Source organism: Apteryx rowi, unplaced genomic scaffold, assembly GCF_003343035.1.
Source record: "Apteryx rowi isolate R43461 unplaced genomic scaffold, aptRow1 scaffold_83, whole genome shotgun sequence".
NCBI lineage: Eukaryota > Metazoa > Chordata > Aves > Apterygiformes > Apterygidae > Apteryx > Apteryx rowi.
Genome location: NW_020451127.1, coordinates 348359 through 364856, shown reverse-complemented (window position 1 = coordinate 364856; position 16498 = coordinate 348359). Strand labels below are relative to the sequence as shown.

At 47.9% G+C, this 16498-nt stretch overlaps 1 protein-coding gene across 14 annotated transcripts in view; it reads right to left on the bottom strand.

Annotated features, from left to right (window-relative positions):
* Positions 1-16498, bottom strand: part of MAP4 (microtubule associated protein 4) — a 145842-nt gene that overhangs the window by 63478 nt on the left and 65866 nt on the right. Inside the window, exon 5 of one of the 14 annotated variants that reach the window (XM_026089740.1) lies at positions 6601-6788. The exons of the other annotated variants lie outside the window; for them this stretch is intronic. Within the exon in view, the coding sequence (XP_025945525.1) occupies positions 6664-6788 (125 nt within the window). The 3' untranslated portion in view covers positions 6601-6663. Of the gene's footprint in view, positions 1-6600; positions 6789-16498 lie in introns of those variants that run through there. 14 annotated transcript variants of the gene reach the window in all.

Here is a 16498-nt window from a genome sequence, read left to right as displayed (position 1 = left end):
GGCCACCAGCCTCAAACACGTCGGAGGCTGCTACACTACCACTGAGAAGTTATTGCAATTTGAGAACAAAGCTGGCTTGTCGTTTTTAAATGCAAGATTTTTATGTCCAAAAAAAAAGGTTAAAAAGGTTAAAATCGCAGCTAGTAACTCCCTGTGGCTGTGTGATTTGCAGTTACGAGCTCCAGCCTCGCTGCCCGTCTCCCACCCATGGCGAGACGCCGAAGTACCAGGGCAAAGCGAGGAAAGAGCTATAACTTGAGCTGATGTCCTTTTTTTTTTTTTAAAAGGAAACCAATCTCTGCCCTCAGAATTAAGATCCTTTATAATATGCAGCGGTAAGAAAAAGAAAACTAGCGGGAAGGGGCTGCAGAGGCCGCAGCCGGCGGCGAAGCCCGTTCCTCAGCTCGTGCTCGCTGCGGAGACGGCGCGAAGGTGGGTTCATCGTTCGGGGTTCGGTCCCTTTACCTACGGTGCGGCAATTCGAGGGAAGAGCGAGGACGCTGTGAACTGCTCGATTTATACACCGAGTCTGAACGATTTCTTCTTCTCAGGTCTCAGCCTGGAATGAAAAACTATCACACCATAACGGAGCCCCGGCTTGGGAAAGCAGGAATATTTGACCAAATTCACCGAGGCCTCCCAGAGTGCCAGCGAGCACACGGGTACCGTCGCACAGGGAGCGGTTTTAAGTCTACTTACCCCTGTCCCTGAAGGGTTTTATCTTTTGGTGAAGAAGAAAAGAAAAGCCCGTGAACAGGGGAGGGGAAGGAAAAGCCGCAGCACCCCGCGCTTGCGTCGCGGCACACCGCCGCCGGGCTCCCGAACACAAACTGGCGACAAGCCCATCGGGGTCACTGGTATCACGGCTGGACGAAGGCCGATTACAGCATTACAGAGATTTAGGAAACGATTGCCTAAAATAGCAGAAGAGCGGACTCTAAACCAGGAGACCCGTCCGGTCTCGCACCCCCGGCAGGCTCTGCGTCGCGGTCCCGCTATAACACCGACCGGCGTACGACGGTAACGGGCAATTGCTTTCAAACATTGCATTTACGGGACAAAAAAGAGTTTCAGAGGGACCGTTCAGTTGATGAGCACGAAAAAGCAACAACAACAACAACAACAACAACAATGAAGGCAGTGGCCTTCCCTTAATTAAAACTAAGATCAGATAGTGAAATTGTATGGAAGAAGTTTGATACCACGGATGGAAGCTCACGTTTAAAGTTGTAATAAAACAGGTTAAGCTTGCGACAAGTCTCTGTATTTATAAATCACATTAAACTCCGTCTTAGAGCTTTAAACCAAGAACAAAAAAGCATAAAAAAACCCTAAAAGCAGTTGCATTCATGCACGCTCTAAAGATTTTTCCGCAGAGACAGGTTGCCCAGAGAGGCTGTGGAGTCTCCATCCTTGGAGGCGGCCGGACACAGCGCTGAGCAACGGCTCCAGTTTCCCGGCTTTGAGAGGAGGGGTGGGACGAGAGCCCTCCCGGGGTCCCTCCCGGCCGGCCAAGCCCGGCAGGGAATTCAGCTGCTGCTCCTGGAGGAAAAGATTTCTGTCCTTGCAGAAGACAAAGGCCAAACTACCAGGACTAGTGCTCAAATCAAATCTGCCCGGGATTAGTGTAAAAGCGACTCTCTTGCCATGCAAAGCAAATTGAAACCCGCCATTGAGCTGGACAGGAAAAAGATGATCAGGAACATACTAAAGGTCTGCAGGAAGCTGCAGGGAATTCCAGATGGTGCTGGGAATTCAAGGAACATTGGATTGCTCTTCTTCTCCTGAGGTTCCGCGCTGTTATATGATCTAGAACGCTAAAAACCCTCAGCACACGTGACTGTCAGAACCAGCATTTCCTGAACTTCGGGTGCAAAGTCAGTCACTGAAGTTCAACACAAGTTTCTAGTTCTTTTTTTTCCCTCCCTAAATAATGAACAAGAAAAAAATTGCTGTAATTCTTAAAGATTGTTGCACACCTTTCTTCTTTCCCTGTTCTCCCCACAAGAGATGCTCCTTCAACTGTGACTGCTGCAAATAGAGAGCAAGGAGCAGAGAGCCCCCAAGCAAAGCGCACCCTCCAGCCGGGCTGTCCCACCGCAACGCCTCTTCTCCTGCTCCCCTCTCCGGCTGGGAGCGCTGGGTGCTCACGCAGCGAGCGGCTTGTTACCGCATTTCGGATGGGGCGAGAGAAGTCTTGCAGCTCACTGACAGCACTCCGGACTGCAGCATAGGACAGCGGATATTTCCTTCTAGCTTGCTCCATCTAAAATCCCATTCGGCTCGCAGTCCAGCAGATCCAGACGTGCCCATGAGCTACACAACCGACACTCACCTCCGGACCGCAGACGTGCACGCAATTCACTGCAACGACCGCATTTTATTGCGTGCCCAACCTAAAAACTGGAGGGGGGAAAAGAATCCACCCAAACCAAAAGCCTCCACTCTCTGCAGCCGAGCAGCATTATTTTTTTTGCCCCCAGTCAGCCTCAAGATGAGAGAAAGCAGGCGCTGCTAAACGCGGCACCTGGAAAATTGGAAAGGGATCGCACAGACCCAGCTCAATCTCTAATGCTGGAAGGTAAAAAACAAGCAGTTAACGCTGAGCTGAACATCCAAACAGCCGTTTCTGGGCTGGTTTGCGTATGAGCAGGATACCTGGCTCATGAGAAACCAGCTGGTTTCCCATACGCAGATTTTTATTTATTTTTTTTTAAATAATGAAGGCACTTGAAGACCTATTTTTATACAAAAGACACTTTAGAAAGGTTTATTTCCACGGTGTTGTCATAGGCACAGATAAACAAAATAGCTCTATTTCTTTCCCCCATAAAGTGTTATTCCAAGTAGGTATCTGCTAAGCTAATTAAGAGAACGACACCCTTGTTTTTTGAAAGAGGAGGAGGATTACAGGGCCACCACCCATGTTACCAGGCGTTTTAAAGCTTGAAACACGATAGAATATTTTTCTTTTTGCTATTCTTGGTTTTTGTTTTTAATGAGATTTTGGAGGGCTAAGTAATGCAACTAAAACAGTCTTTTTTGTTTCACTCAAGATTCTTTCGTAAAGCTGAGGGTTGTTTTTTTTTTCATCTCCTTGGCAGTGAATAGTTCAAACCAAATTGATGTAGAAAATAGCAACCTGGTTAACAGGCGACATAAGATGCAGAGATTTTAAAACAGAACATCTCCCCTTAGAGAACCTCTCCCCCCCCAGATAATCCCAAGGTTGAGTCAGTTAAAGTATTCCCAATTCCCTGGCCTTGGAGCCAGCCTCAAAACTGGAGAGCCCTTGCGAAAGTATGTGCAAATTTTGCTGGCTCCTGACGGGCATAAAAGGCATAAAGGGAAAAGTTTTGCTTAAAAATATCCCCTGCCCCTTCCATAAAATATCACACTATGTTTTTTGTTGTCCCACAAGATTCTTCTGCCTTCCCAAGGGGTGGAAGCTGAGCGCGCGGGGTGATGCTCCAGTAAGGACGCCTCCGAGGGCTTTTGCGGGAGACCGCGGCCGGCTGTGCCAGTGTTACACCGAACGGGAGCGGGTCCCCTACGGATCAGCACAGAGCCGGGGACGCTGCAGTCTGCAGCCGYGAGCCGCTACCCAGAGCGCCGTCACTCCTCGTTCTGATCAAGAGGAAGCTCCTTCCTCCAAAAGGACTGCTGGCAAATTTGAACAGCTTCATACTGGTTCGGGGAACACCCGATATTCCAGCTCAAACGTGCACTCACAGCTTCACTCCGTGGGGCAGGGGGAGAGGCTGCAACAGCAGTCTCCGGAGCACAGCAGCTGCACGTTTGCAGAAGATGCCCCCTGCTCCGGGGGAAGCAAGGGTCAAAAAACCTGAACGGTACCTTAGAGCAGAAGCCTGCAGGAAGAGCAGAAGGGCAGAACAAGATGCAAGGAGCAGCCTGAAGATTCATTCAGCTCAGTCGGTGCCGAGCTGAAGTGCTCGAGCCTTTCTAGCGTGGACACAAAGGCCTGAACTGCAGCTCTGCCGGGGTGCCAGAGCTTTGGTTGTCGGGCCCTTCTCCTCTGGGGCAACCCAAGTCTCCTAAACAGAAGGAGACCTTTGGGGATGTGGGTGGGGAAGGACTAGAAACAGCACCAAAGAGAGACGCTAGACTCCTCGGGGTCCAGAAGGATGTTTATTTCTGGATTGCCCATGGAATAAAAGAAATGGCCTTAGGTGCTCAAGGAAAAGGTCTCATCTCCTAGAGCTGGGAAGGTGCCACCCCTCTCATTTAGGCACATACTGGGAAGCTACCGCAGGTTTAACGGAACGTGTCCATGGCTCAGAAGGGACAAAGGCCAAGTCCTGACCCAGAGACGTTTTTTGTGGGGCCACCTTGCAGGTAGACACCGACTACGTGGAGATCAGGACCAGAGGACCACTCTGGGGCATCAGCCCAGTCCAGTCGAGGTGATGGGCTGGCCCTAAGGACACGTGACAGATCTCAGGGCTGTGACCTTACCGCAGCCTCGACCGAGGCTCGCTGCTAAGAGGGCTTTGCACAGCAGACACAGAAGAGCAGCTAGGCCAGGAGTTTCTTGCCGTTCAGCGAGCAGGGCTGGAGCTTTCAAAGCACAGTACTCCCCCCGCACCTCCCCAAGGAAATCCACCATCTACGGAAGGCGTTTAAAAGATGGCTGAAGTAGGAAAAGCCAATAAAATTTTAAAGCAAGTAATGCTTACATAACATCAGGCGATGACTTGGTAATTTGCGTTGAGCAACTCCAACCCTACCCTTCCGCACTGAGACCAGATCACATTCACCCAAACTACCACTAAAAAAAAAAAAGACTCCAAATATCTCATTTGACACAAAGTGTTTCTTAATCTTTAACTTCAGCCATTCCTGTTTCTTCTTATCCTATTCCCATACAAGACGGCAAAGACTACCCAATTACCAACCTTTTCACCAACAGCATTTTACACTTCTCCTCCAAGACTAAACAAAAATCAGATTTCAACTTTTTTCATGAGTCTGCTGAACATCGCATTTGCGGTGTCCCTAGACTCTCTTCGGTTCGTCTGCCCGACAAAAGCTGGACAGAGCTATCCAGCTGAGTTATCATCAAAAGCAACTGGAGCAGAATAACTCCAGCTCCTCACACCTAGCGCTCCCGCTACGGCACGGCCTTCGCTCTTCCGTGCCGAGGTGCGCTGCAGTTGTGACCTGCTACAGCCGCCGCCTGCTCTCCTGACAGCTTCCCAGTGCTCTTCTGCCGACTCCTTCCTTTGGATGTAATCAGGACCGGAAAAGAGAACAACCACAAAAGGAATAAAAGCACTCCGAGCCCCCGCTGGTTTGGTATCCGCTGCACGTCCGCTCTTCTGAAAGGCAGCGGTCACAAAGCAGAGCAGCCCCGCGAGCAAGGCTGCTCTCTGCCCCCCATGCACGAGGCGTTTGGCCAACTACTGGAGGTGATCCACCAGCAAGTACTTTCGAGGAGCCATTTTTCCAACTAAGAAGGACACAAAACTGGCTGTCTTCTCTAAAAATTTTTCATAAGTAATTTGGGAAACTCTGGTCATGTAGAAGGCGGCAGGTGTAAACTCTATCTGTCCTCACCTACTTCTTCTGTTTCCTCGTCAAAAAAAAGTGGCTTGAAGGACCATTTCCAGAGCACATGTCCTGTTCATCACCCTACCATACTCCAGAGGGTCATAAACTGGCTGTTTCATCATTTGTTTCAATATCTTTTCATGAATTGAAGTGAGGATGCAAATTCGTAGCCCTTCACGTCTTCCCTTCCCTGTCCTGAGCAGGAGCTGTGCCTGCCCACCTTCACCCCAACCCCTCCATCCCCGTCCCCCGGGCACCCGCTCACGGCTCGGAGGCTGACCCTGCTTGCGCTTCATCATGTGGTCAACACACAGGTTGCTTAAAAAGCCTCTTCTTTTTGCCTTCTATGTTCTTCAGCAGTTGTAAGTCACTTTGTATCTTCGTCTGTAATGGTTTTCATATTTCTTTTTAGCTATGAGTCCCTGCTTCCTCTTTATTAGATTCCTTCTGTTTTCCAGAGCTTTTAAAGGATTCCTGATACAGCCATATTATAGAATACTATTAAGTGTCTTCCTATACACACAAATAATTTTCCTTCATTAGCTTTTCAGTAAGTACTAGTTCATGTGCTTTACCCCTCAGATCATCTTCCCAACAGATTTAGCTTGAATGTCTTTAGAGTCAAGGAACCATAAGTTCACCGTCCTTTCCTCCCTACTGCTCATACCTTCGCTTGCCTAAAAATAGCCAATTCTATCATCCATTTGCTTTCAAACTTACCTTCTCTCTTTATCTTCACTCAGTTCTCACAAGTGCAAATATGCAATTGAGATGGCATCAACTCACTTATTAACCCTTCTCCTAATAAAAATCCAACCACTTTGCTTCAGGTATTTCTAGGCTGTAAGCCAACGCTTGTCCCAAACAGACAGATGCCAAGAGCTGCTAATAAGGAAGCCACTAAGAGTACTAGCAATCTAGTATAAAATATGCACAGCGTCTAGCCACTCCAAAAATTTTAATATAATCCTGCTTCATGTTCAGCCACAAGATATTAGTAACTCCATTACTGCATGATTGCTACTTCGATTCAAAATGCTTCATTTCTTCTGACCTACATATCCTGGCACGCTCGCCCTTTCCCTGCCGGCTTCACGCTAGACGCAGAGAACCGTCCTTTTTGACCGCTTTCATCCAGGAGCGACAACATTTTCCCAAATCTGCTTCCCGCACCCCGGCGGCGGGTGCCTGGACACTGGAGGCCCCATGCTCTTGCTCTGCACAACGAGATAATGATAATGGAAATAAGTGCTTAAAATAGAAGATTTCCCTTCAGCATTACAGTCGTGTTTGTTTAATGCTGCGATTAGAGCCTGTTTCTATGTTCACACGCATTGCTGTGACCTACTTTCTGCTTCCAAAATCGCATGGCAAAAGCAGCGAGCTCACACGAGGAATCAGAAGCAGTCAAGAGAAATCTCTGCCACGTTCRTAATATATTTTTATGGTCGTTAATTCCAGCTAGTGTCAAACTAATGACRCACAGGACATCAAAGCAAGAAGCCATTCCCATAACGCTAGAAGGATCCGCGATGCTGCTCCGAGGTACCAGGCGGCTTCTGCCTGGAGAACGAGGGTGCCGACACGCTCTCTCCGCTCCTTCGAACCCCCCTAATTTCCAGTCTTGTCGAGAGGCAGCCAGCGCTCTAGGAAYGTCTGAATTCCTCGGGAAGAGCCTTTCTGCTGCTTTGCAGAGCTGCCTGCTCTCTGCAGGAGCAGGGCTGACCGGGAAGCTCCCGCTCTCCCGTGGGGTGGCCGCCGGAGCCCCAAGGCGGAGGAAGGGTCCTGAAGGAAGGACTGCCACCACCGGCACGTGCCTCGTTGCTCCTACCAACACTCCGCAGAGGTTTAGAGAAAATGATTTCTTATTCAGACCGCTGGTTCAGCACCGACTCGCCTCCCCGACGGAGGCCGGAGCGGAGCGGGGCRCCGCTGCCGTTGGACAGTAAGCCACCAGGATGCTGCCAGGGCCGGCACCGCTCCCGCCACGGCACACGTGCTCCGGGGCACATCTGCAGCCGAGGCAGCTGAGTCTTCAGCTCCATTCTCCTTTCAGCAAAAATATGACAGCGAAAGGAAACTCTGACCTTGAAACAGAGCTGATTGCACTGCGCTGCRCTGCACTGCACGCTCCGAACGCGTCTCCCGCGCTCCACACAAGCGCTACAGCGGTGCGATACGGACCAGCACCATCAGGCCTCGGGTACCACCCTGAACACCRGCCAGGAGGCTGTAAAAAACACTGCACATATTTAGGCAGAAGATTTTATTTTTCCAGCCACTCCCGAGTATATAAATGAGGAAAAACCCCATAAACCACCAAAAAACTATTCCGAGGCACGGCTTGTAACACAACGCTCAAACGAACTAGCAAGTTCGCACAAAGAGGCACGTCAAGATCGCTCCGGGTCGGGGTGCTGAACGCTTTTACGAAGCRATCTAAGAGGACTGCAGGCACTGCAGAGGCAACGCAAACCGGAGCAGGTTCCCGGCAGAGCCACAGCCGGGGCCTGAGCACGGCTCACGGCACCGCTCGCCCCCAAACCGGCCGCCAGGTCGGGGAAGGAATCCCACCGACAGAAAACCGTCGGAAAGGGGGAAACACTAATATACTGGGAACAGCCTTAGCAAGGTTTTTTTTTTTTTCCTGCCAATCTTTGGCTTTTGCAGAAGTCGTCACAGACCCTGTAGTTATGAAATCAGCTTTCAGTCTAGCGGCCTGTTCGGATTTTAAACCTGACCAAATCCTTTGCCTTTCGGAATTACCTCCAGATTCGGTGTCCTTCTCACGGCATTTTCTGTAGTAGCGCTCAAAGAGCCCACGGGCGAGGAGTCGGGACGCAAAGCCAGAGGGACGTCCCACTCGGCCAGACGCCCACGGAGCTCGGAGCCCGCTCGGGCGAGCAGGACTGCCGCGCGAGGCCAGCGACCAGCTTGCAATCGGCTCACACACGTACTTCTTTTGGACCAAAGGCCTGGCCGGATAAAACCCGAGCTTCATCGGCTCTCAGCTACTAAACCGGCTGCTCTAATTTGCGTCTTTTAATGACCATCTGCTGCCCATTCGTTTCGGGTCTGCGCCTAGGTCTGCAGCAGAACACAGCATTGGATTACTCCGATACTTCAACTAATAACATGCAAATGTAGATTTTTCTCCATTATTTAAGCAGAATCAGTCATCCTGGCTGCCTAAGACACTCYGATCAGTCCTCATAACCTTGCAAAGCTGTTTCTGTATGAGTGACATTTTGAAAGCCAAACTGTTTACAGCGTTGAAAAACAGAACAGTGTTAACGTAACAGATGTAACGTAACAGATTTTCCAGACAAAGCAAGTATGGAAGAGCTGATTTAGCTGAAAGCAAAAGCGTTTTTGTGTGTGGCCACGGGGATACGTTAAGAAAACTGGAAACAAAAGGAAACGATAAAAGATAAATAAAGAATCGGCTAAGTGACAAACGGCCAGGTAACGTCAGAGGAGAGTCATCACGCTGGAGGAACACAACCAGGTATCCAAGCCTGACTCCACAAGTTTATGGGGGCAAATGCTAAGGAGGGAGAAGAGTTTGCTCCAACTCAAAGCCAGCATTTGTCCGGTTGGTCCGAAGTAGCTCATCTAGCACGTTGTCCTCAAGCGGTGCCTGTGCTCCCGAGACCCTCTAGCCTTAGTTAACCTGAGAAAGGTTGATCCCCGTAGACGAGACTCCACAGCCAACCTCTTTAATGAGTCGTTCTGGTCTCCCCTGTTTTATACTCTTTCTATCCAACAATATTTGCCTAAAAACATGATTACCTGGCTTTGTATTTGCTGTCTCCCTGAACCCTGAGCCCTAATTGCAGCCAGAGCAAAGGCAGTGACACTACAGGTCCACCCAGACTGGTAGGACGCTGGTAAGGTCACAAGGCAACTGCATAACGTTGTAGGAAGAATTCGATTTTACAGCCACACCTAAATAATAAAGAAACTATTTCAATGAGAAAGCAGAAGCATCTTCTCCTAGACTTGGAGAGAACATCCTTCCCCAGCRTCTCCGACACACTGGACTAATTTCAATGGCCTAATTTTCATTATTTGCACATATCAGAGGTGGAGATTAGATGCTTGTTCTCTGCTAATCAGAAACAGCCCCGGACTTTCTGCCCTGTCGACAAATTTAATTCTACAGCAGCATGTCTTAAACTGGCACCAAGCGAAGATGTAAGACACAGAAGCTGTGTACCAATTAAGGCAGAATCCATGGCACCGTATCAAGAACTCRGACACCTCTAACCCTTTTTTCCCCTGCCAAATCCCATTAACACAGAGCGTTTTATACAGCCACCGCAGACTGACGCTCTGGGGCCCACGACAGCTTTCTGCTGGCAAACACGGCCGCGTCCCAGGGCCCCGGCGCGCCGCCTGCCAGGTTCTGCCGGGGGAGCGACGATATTAAAGGTTGGCTCAGGAAACCCGGGGTCTCTTCCCAACTTTCCCACTAGCTCACCATGTGACTCCATCATTAAATACCACCACGTTTTCCTCCCGCAGCCAAATCCAGCGTTGCAGCATTTTAAGTTTTAAGCTGCACAGATTAAAGGACTCCCGAAGAATAAAACGCTGCTCTGTTCAGTGCTGCAACCACCTCCGAAGAGGCCAACGATCCTCTGAAAAGAAAGCAACTGCGAAATCACAGCAGTTAGGGAAGAGCAGAGAAAGGAGGCAAATTTAGCCAGTCTTTGCTCTCTTTCAGGAAGACAGACCAGCCTTGAGGGCACAGAAGAATTAACTTGTTGCAAAGAACCGCAGAAAACTCTGCTTTGAGAACAGGCAGGTTAAATATGGTGTGCTCCAGTTAAAAGGAAAAAGGTTCAACAGCCTAATGAGCCGCATGACAAAACAAAATCCAGCATCCCTTCCAGATCATGTCATTTTCGGATGAATCATGTCCCATTCACTTCCTAGATTCTCCTGTCACTCCTGAGCTTTGCTCATTAAGTCATTTCTAATTTCATAGCTGCCTACAGCATCGACTGTCTCCAGAAAGTCTGCAGCCCCAAAGCTATAGGAGCGCTCCGGAGGGAGCTGTCAATCTTGCCGAGCTGAACAGGCATTGATTCGATGCAAACAGCCAGATGCATGTTGCGCGATTTCTATTTCTACCCATCCATCTTTAGGAAGCAGTTTATTTTGCCGTTTGCTACTGCTAAAACGAACTACCCGATTTATCRGAGCAGCCTCCTGTTCAAACGCCACGGCATCTCCTGGTTACCGAAATTATGATCCTACATTACTCATTTAAGGATAAAAAAAAGGCAGCTCCAAGTGAAGGGGGACCAACTCCGATGAAGCAAGGCGAGCTCTTATCACACGAGATGGAGGAAAGGAGAAACTGTAGAGTATTCATCAACAGGAACGGGACAAGGAAGAGAACACACTTTAAAGGATGAATATTGCATTTTGCAAAATCTCACCAAGAGCAGGGTGGGCATTCACTTCCAGCATTAGAGAAAAAGAGAAGAAAACCAGTAAGAGAAACCAGACAGCAGCACTCTATGCCAGCAGATGGACAGTGTTACTCCTTCCAGCATGTTATGCATCCACTTCCATAAGTTTTTCTTTTCCAATACTCATTCAGCAGTAATGGTTCAAGTAGCATTTTAATGCTACACTGGACGAAGGTCTGAGCATTTTAGAAGCCCAAGGCTTTTCTGAAGGTACACTTCACATTTTATGGGTTGGAGCTGGCAATTAGCTCCACAAATTGCAAAAATAGCAGCAAAAGYGGAGGTCACTGACCAGCAGCATATTCACAATTTCTGTATTTTTACTGAATCACTGATATAAGACAAAGCAATCTGAATTTTTTCAAAAATATTTGCATAGAGAGCAGTTTTATGGGGTTTCATGAGGAAACTATAGTCAGATATTCATCAAGCTCGGTGCTAAGTTGAATTTCAACTTACTTAGCCATCTAAAAGCTACATTTAGTCTGGGGTTCAGAGACACTCTCGCTATTAAGCACCAAAGATCTCTTCTCGCTCAGCCTGACYGTATCCAGGTTTGTTTTATAACTGCAAGATTATCCTTCTCCAGAAAGGGTCAGATGAGGCGAGATCACCTCTGGTACTAGTCAGCACCGCTGAAATGAGAACGCGGTGACAGCAACAGATGCACCACAGCCACGTAAGATAAAATGCGCAATATAATCAGCCTTAGCCTACGCTCGGTGAGGGAACCGAAACGGAAGAAGATTAGAGCGCAAAGGCCTCGGAGCGAGCTACAAGCGGAGCYGGGATCAGGGAAGTTTCCTGGGCCCAGGCTCCCGTGCAGCCAGAGGCACACGACCTGGCAGAGCCGCTCGGTCCCCCGCCACACCGCTTGCGGGATTTCTTGCAATTGGGATAAATCCCTATCAAACATGTTGTTTTTATTTTAAAACCTGCATTCAAATATTATTAAAAAAAGGGATGACCTTGTTTCGGCTTGCAGACCTGCTCCGCAGAGACGCTGCTAGCGACCCGGCRGCCGCGGCGTTCCTCCAGCAAGCCCTCTGCGACGCTCAGTGTTTCTGCCCGTTTGCTTTTTGCTATTAGCTCAGCAGCTCGTCCCTGCGGCTTGGCCACGTTACTAGCACAAAGGCAAATATTTGGCTAGCAATATTAAAGATAATTTTTTCTTCTTATTAAGCTAAATATTTAACTAGGACTAGCAAAAAGGATGATAATAAGCTTAATTATGATGTATGAYTTCAGTTTGGCAAGTCTTGCGAGCGTATATAGCAGATAAAGTTAAATTCCAGTCATCTAAAGTGTCAATGCAAAAATTCTGATTGATAAGAGGAAATCAGATTAAGCAAGAAAACAAACAGGATGATGTTCCAAGCAGTAAAGGGGGAGGAAAAAAAAGATTAAGTACCTCCTTAACCTGAAGTTACAGAGAGACTGGCTAACTAGAGAAGTTTGGGTAGCGTACGTGTGACGTACCTTTGGACTGTAAAGCAGACAAGTTAAGCGGTCCCACGCGCTTGCAGCTGTGAACCTCAGAGCCTCTCTTCTACCTGCTTCAAAAAGCTTTTTAAAACGCCACACTGGTTTTAAAGGGCAGTCTGAACGTGCAGCAATGTCCAGGGTTACCTGCGCAGAAATATTCTCGGTAAACAGCAACAGAGTTCCTTGTCTGAGTAATGGTGATCACCAAGCTGATTCTGGGTAAAGGCTGATGAACACAAAACACGGACAGACAGAAAAAGGGCTCACATTTTCTGTTAGATAGTAGTCTACACACTTCTATAAACGCTAAAGCGTAGCTTCACACATCAGTTGGTTTAAATGGATAAGATAATAAGATACTAAATTCAAGATATAAGCTCCAAAGCTCATGGCTTGAATATTTTAAGCAACAGCTACTTGCTCGGGAAATTCAAGCTTCATAAAAAAACATGTCAAGTCATCCAGCTGTCAGATGCTCACAAAAATGCATCTTAAACACACTTAAAAAGAAAAAAGGGGGGGGAAGGGGGGTTGAATTAGCGTTTCTATTCAATAAGTCAAGTCAGGACACATTTCACCTTTGAATCAAGCTTTAAAAAGCAAAAAGCGAGAAGTGAAAAGCAAAAGCAGCAGGTTGCTAGGCAGATGCCACCCGGAGAGACATGGCCGTGGCGACAGCATCCTTCCTTTACACCAGGAGGTCCCTCCTCCACCTGTGTCACGGCCCCGGGAGCTGCCCGGGTTCCCGCGCTCGGGGCCGTCACACCACCGCTCAGGCCGACCCCACGCAGGCAGCAGGCAAGGCTGCCGCCCAGGAAGAAAATCCTCCCGACGCGTCGCTCGTTGCACGCGGAGGGCAGATGATTTCTACCATAGCGGCCTGAGCTTCAGACCGACCATCGCACGAAGCCCGCTAGCCCACGAGTTATCTTATCCGCACCCCGTTTTCTCAAAGCGTTAGTGATGACCAGTGAGGAACCAACCACACCAGCTTCGCTACTACATACATCATCTAAACTAAAAACCAAAAACAAAAAACAAAACCAAGAAACCCAACAGCATTCTTCAACCCCGTAGTGCACCAACTCCCTGGTAATAACCTGGCAATTCGCTGGCTCTGGTAGCCCGCGGGGGACACGGTACAGCACCGTGCCGCCACGCCGCCAGCGAGACTCCCGACACACTCCAAGGAGCAGCGGTGCACGGGAAACCCGGCCAATTGCCCCAAGCGGGTTCAYGATCCGAAGGGACTCCGACGGTCTCCACCTACCCCAAACCTCCCTCGCGTCCGGCTCCTGTGCTCCAGCGCACAGCAGGCATGGTGGGTRCTTCAGCTCCCGTGCAGCGTCTGTGCGGCAGCTTTACCTAGGCAGAAGTTGAAGACTAACCTCTCCACCAGCTTCTTCTTGCTCAAAAGCTACGTCTCATCACTGATGGGATACGGCTTCCCAGCCCAATGCCTATTCCCAGCAGCATCTATTTATTCCCTTACTACTGCACTTGGGAAAGAGTTAAAGTTTAGTTTAGTGAAATATTAATTCGAAGACTATTGCAAGAAGAAATAAAGATATTGGCACAGAGAGTCCAAAAAGGCAGCGGCAAGAACATGCAGAAGAAAAATTATGCTTCTGCCTCCTGCTCAGGACAGAAGCAGTGCTGAGGTTTGAAACCTTTAGCAAAGAACAATTCCCATCAGACCATGGGTTTGGGTTTTTTCCTCTCCTTTTCCCAATAAAGTTGTTCTTTAAAAATTACACAAAAAACCCCACAACTTTTATCACAGTGCCAAGACTATCAGTTGCATTTAAGTGAGATCCGGGAAATTTTTCAGAGAAAACATGCAATATTTACAACATAGATAAAAGAGTTTCTCTGCAGTCATAAAACACTACCTCGTTTGCACCAGTACTTCCGTAAGCAAGCACCCAGCTGCTCGCGTGGCGGTCGGCACGGGAAGACGCTCCACAGGTGTGCGCGCTCCTATGAGTGCTTCGGGAAGCCGGGGCGCTCCGGCTCGCCGGGCGGCCCACGGCCACACTTACCTGATTCTTTAAGACCTCACATTGAATTGTTTTGGGGTTAAAACCAAAATCTCAAGGTGTGTTCAGGCTCATAATTACAGCATAGGAAACTTAAATTTTTAACAGTCCAACCCTGAAAGAAGTTTTTTATTTCTATTTATTTTAATACATAGATATGCATAGAACAAGCAAGTTATAGATGAGAAATTCGAACATAGCTGCCCATGAAAGGCATCTGGAATACAACAAAACATCTGTATTTTGGGAAAATGGACAAGAGAACATCTACTTTATTACTGGATCGCTAGATGAGGCAAAGGTGTAGGCATCAGCACAGGCATTAGTTTTACAATTCAGAAAAATTTGCAATTTATTTCATGTAAGGCCAAATAAGCTTTCGGAATTTGTCTCTAAAGCCCTTTCTCCTGTGCCAGTCCGGCACTGAACAGGCGACTTCTGCAAGAGAGCAAGATGCACTTCTGGGCTCTGGATCCAGAAGTTATTCTATATATTAATCTGTGTACCAATGCTTAACAGACTAGCTTGTAGCTGCTCCTTGTCCACAGAAAAGATGTGGACGTTCATCTGGGAATGCAACACGTGGACATCCTTTAAATAAAGGAGAGGTGAGTTCATCACCATATAACTACTTACACTTGGAAGTAAATTGTTCGTAGCGTACCTCTACTGCTTTGAAGCCGACTGAATTTGAAACAGAAATAAGGCAGAAGGCAGTAAGCTTTTTTTTTTTTTTTTAAATAAGAAAGAGCATTTCTGATAGGAACTACACAGAACTTACCCCAAGAATATGGAAGATTTTAAAACTTCAGATGATGAAAGAAATCAAGATCAGATATTTATGGCTAAAGAGTTATGGGTCTGGTGTGGAACCTGCTGAGCGAGGACTGCCCTGCGTTGCTGAAGCAGTCACTGGTGGCAGTCGTCGGCAGGCCCAGCTAGCTTTCATGGAAAGGTCAAAACCTCCAAAGCCTTAGAAGTACACTACAACACTTATGCTTCCAAAAACCAGGATTTCTCAAAATCATCATTCCACGGTATCCACACAGTCATTTCAAGGGTCAWATTCTGAATATTCTTTGAAAAAATCCAGAAGTCTTAATAGAAATAAGGATTTAGGAAATCAGTAGCAAAAATGGTTGTCTTTTGAGAAGCGTTCCTTCATGTAGTCAGTACAGATCTACGCCACTTTTACGTAAAACATGAATTTTCAACCCACTGAGGTGGGGAAGAATAAGAGAGATCCAAGGACCGAAAGTTCTTAAACGCAGTATTTTTAGCACAGGCCTGTAATATTTTAACATTTTGCAGCAGCTTGGCTTTATGTGCACTTCAAGAACTATTGTTAGGCAGCTCACAAAACAACTTCTCAGTTTATAAGGACTCAAGTATCGGCCAGGTACGTTAAACTACCATGCAATTAGACACTCCAGGAGAGCTGTACTGACACAACACGTGGAGGCAACAGACCCATGCCTGGTGGTGAGCGCTCTTTCAGTGCAATACGAGCGCACCGGGACTTCTTTTCCTTGTACGACACTCCGCCGAATACTCTGCTATGCCAGAACTGCAGACCTTATCCTAGACCAGTACATCCAGAAGGGGCTCTTCAGAGGGAAAGGGTTTTTAAACAAAATTCCGTGATGAACAAAATTTACCCTGATGTCTCCTGCRCTCCCAGTGTTTATAAACGGTTCAACATCTGGAAAATTTCAAGCCTTCTGAACTACTCACGAGTAGTTCGGAAACTGAGATTGTCAACTATTACTCTCAGCTCCTTCACCACTTCTAGAAAGCTGGGGGGGGTCTTGAGTTTAGAAAGGACACGCGCACCTTCCGGGTCCCAGGCAAAGGTGCACAGCAGAAAGCACAAACTTGCATTTTCGGTGCTCACCCTCCAGAGGCAAGGGGGAAAACCAG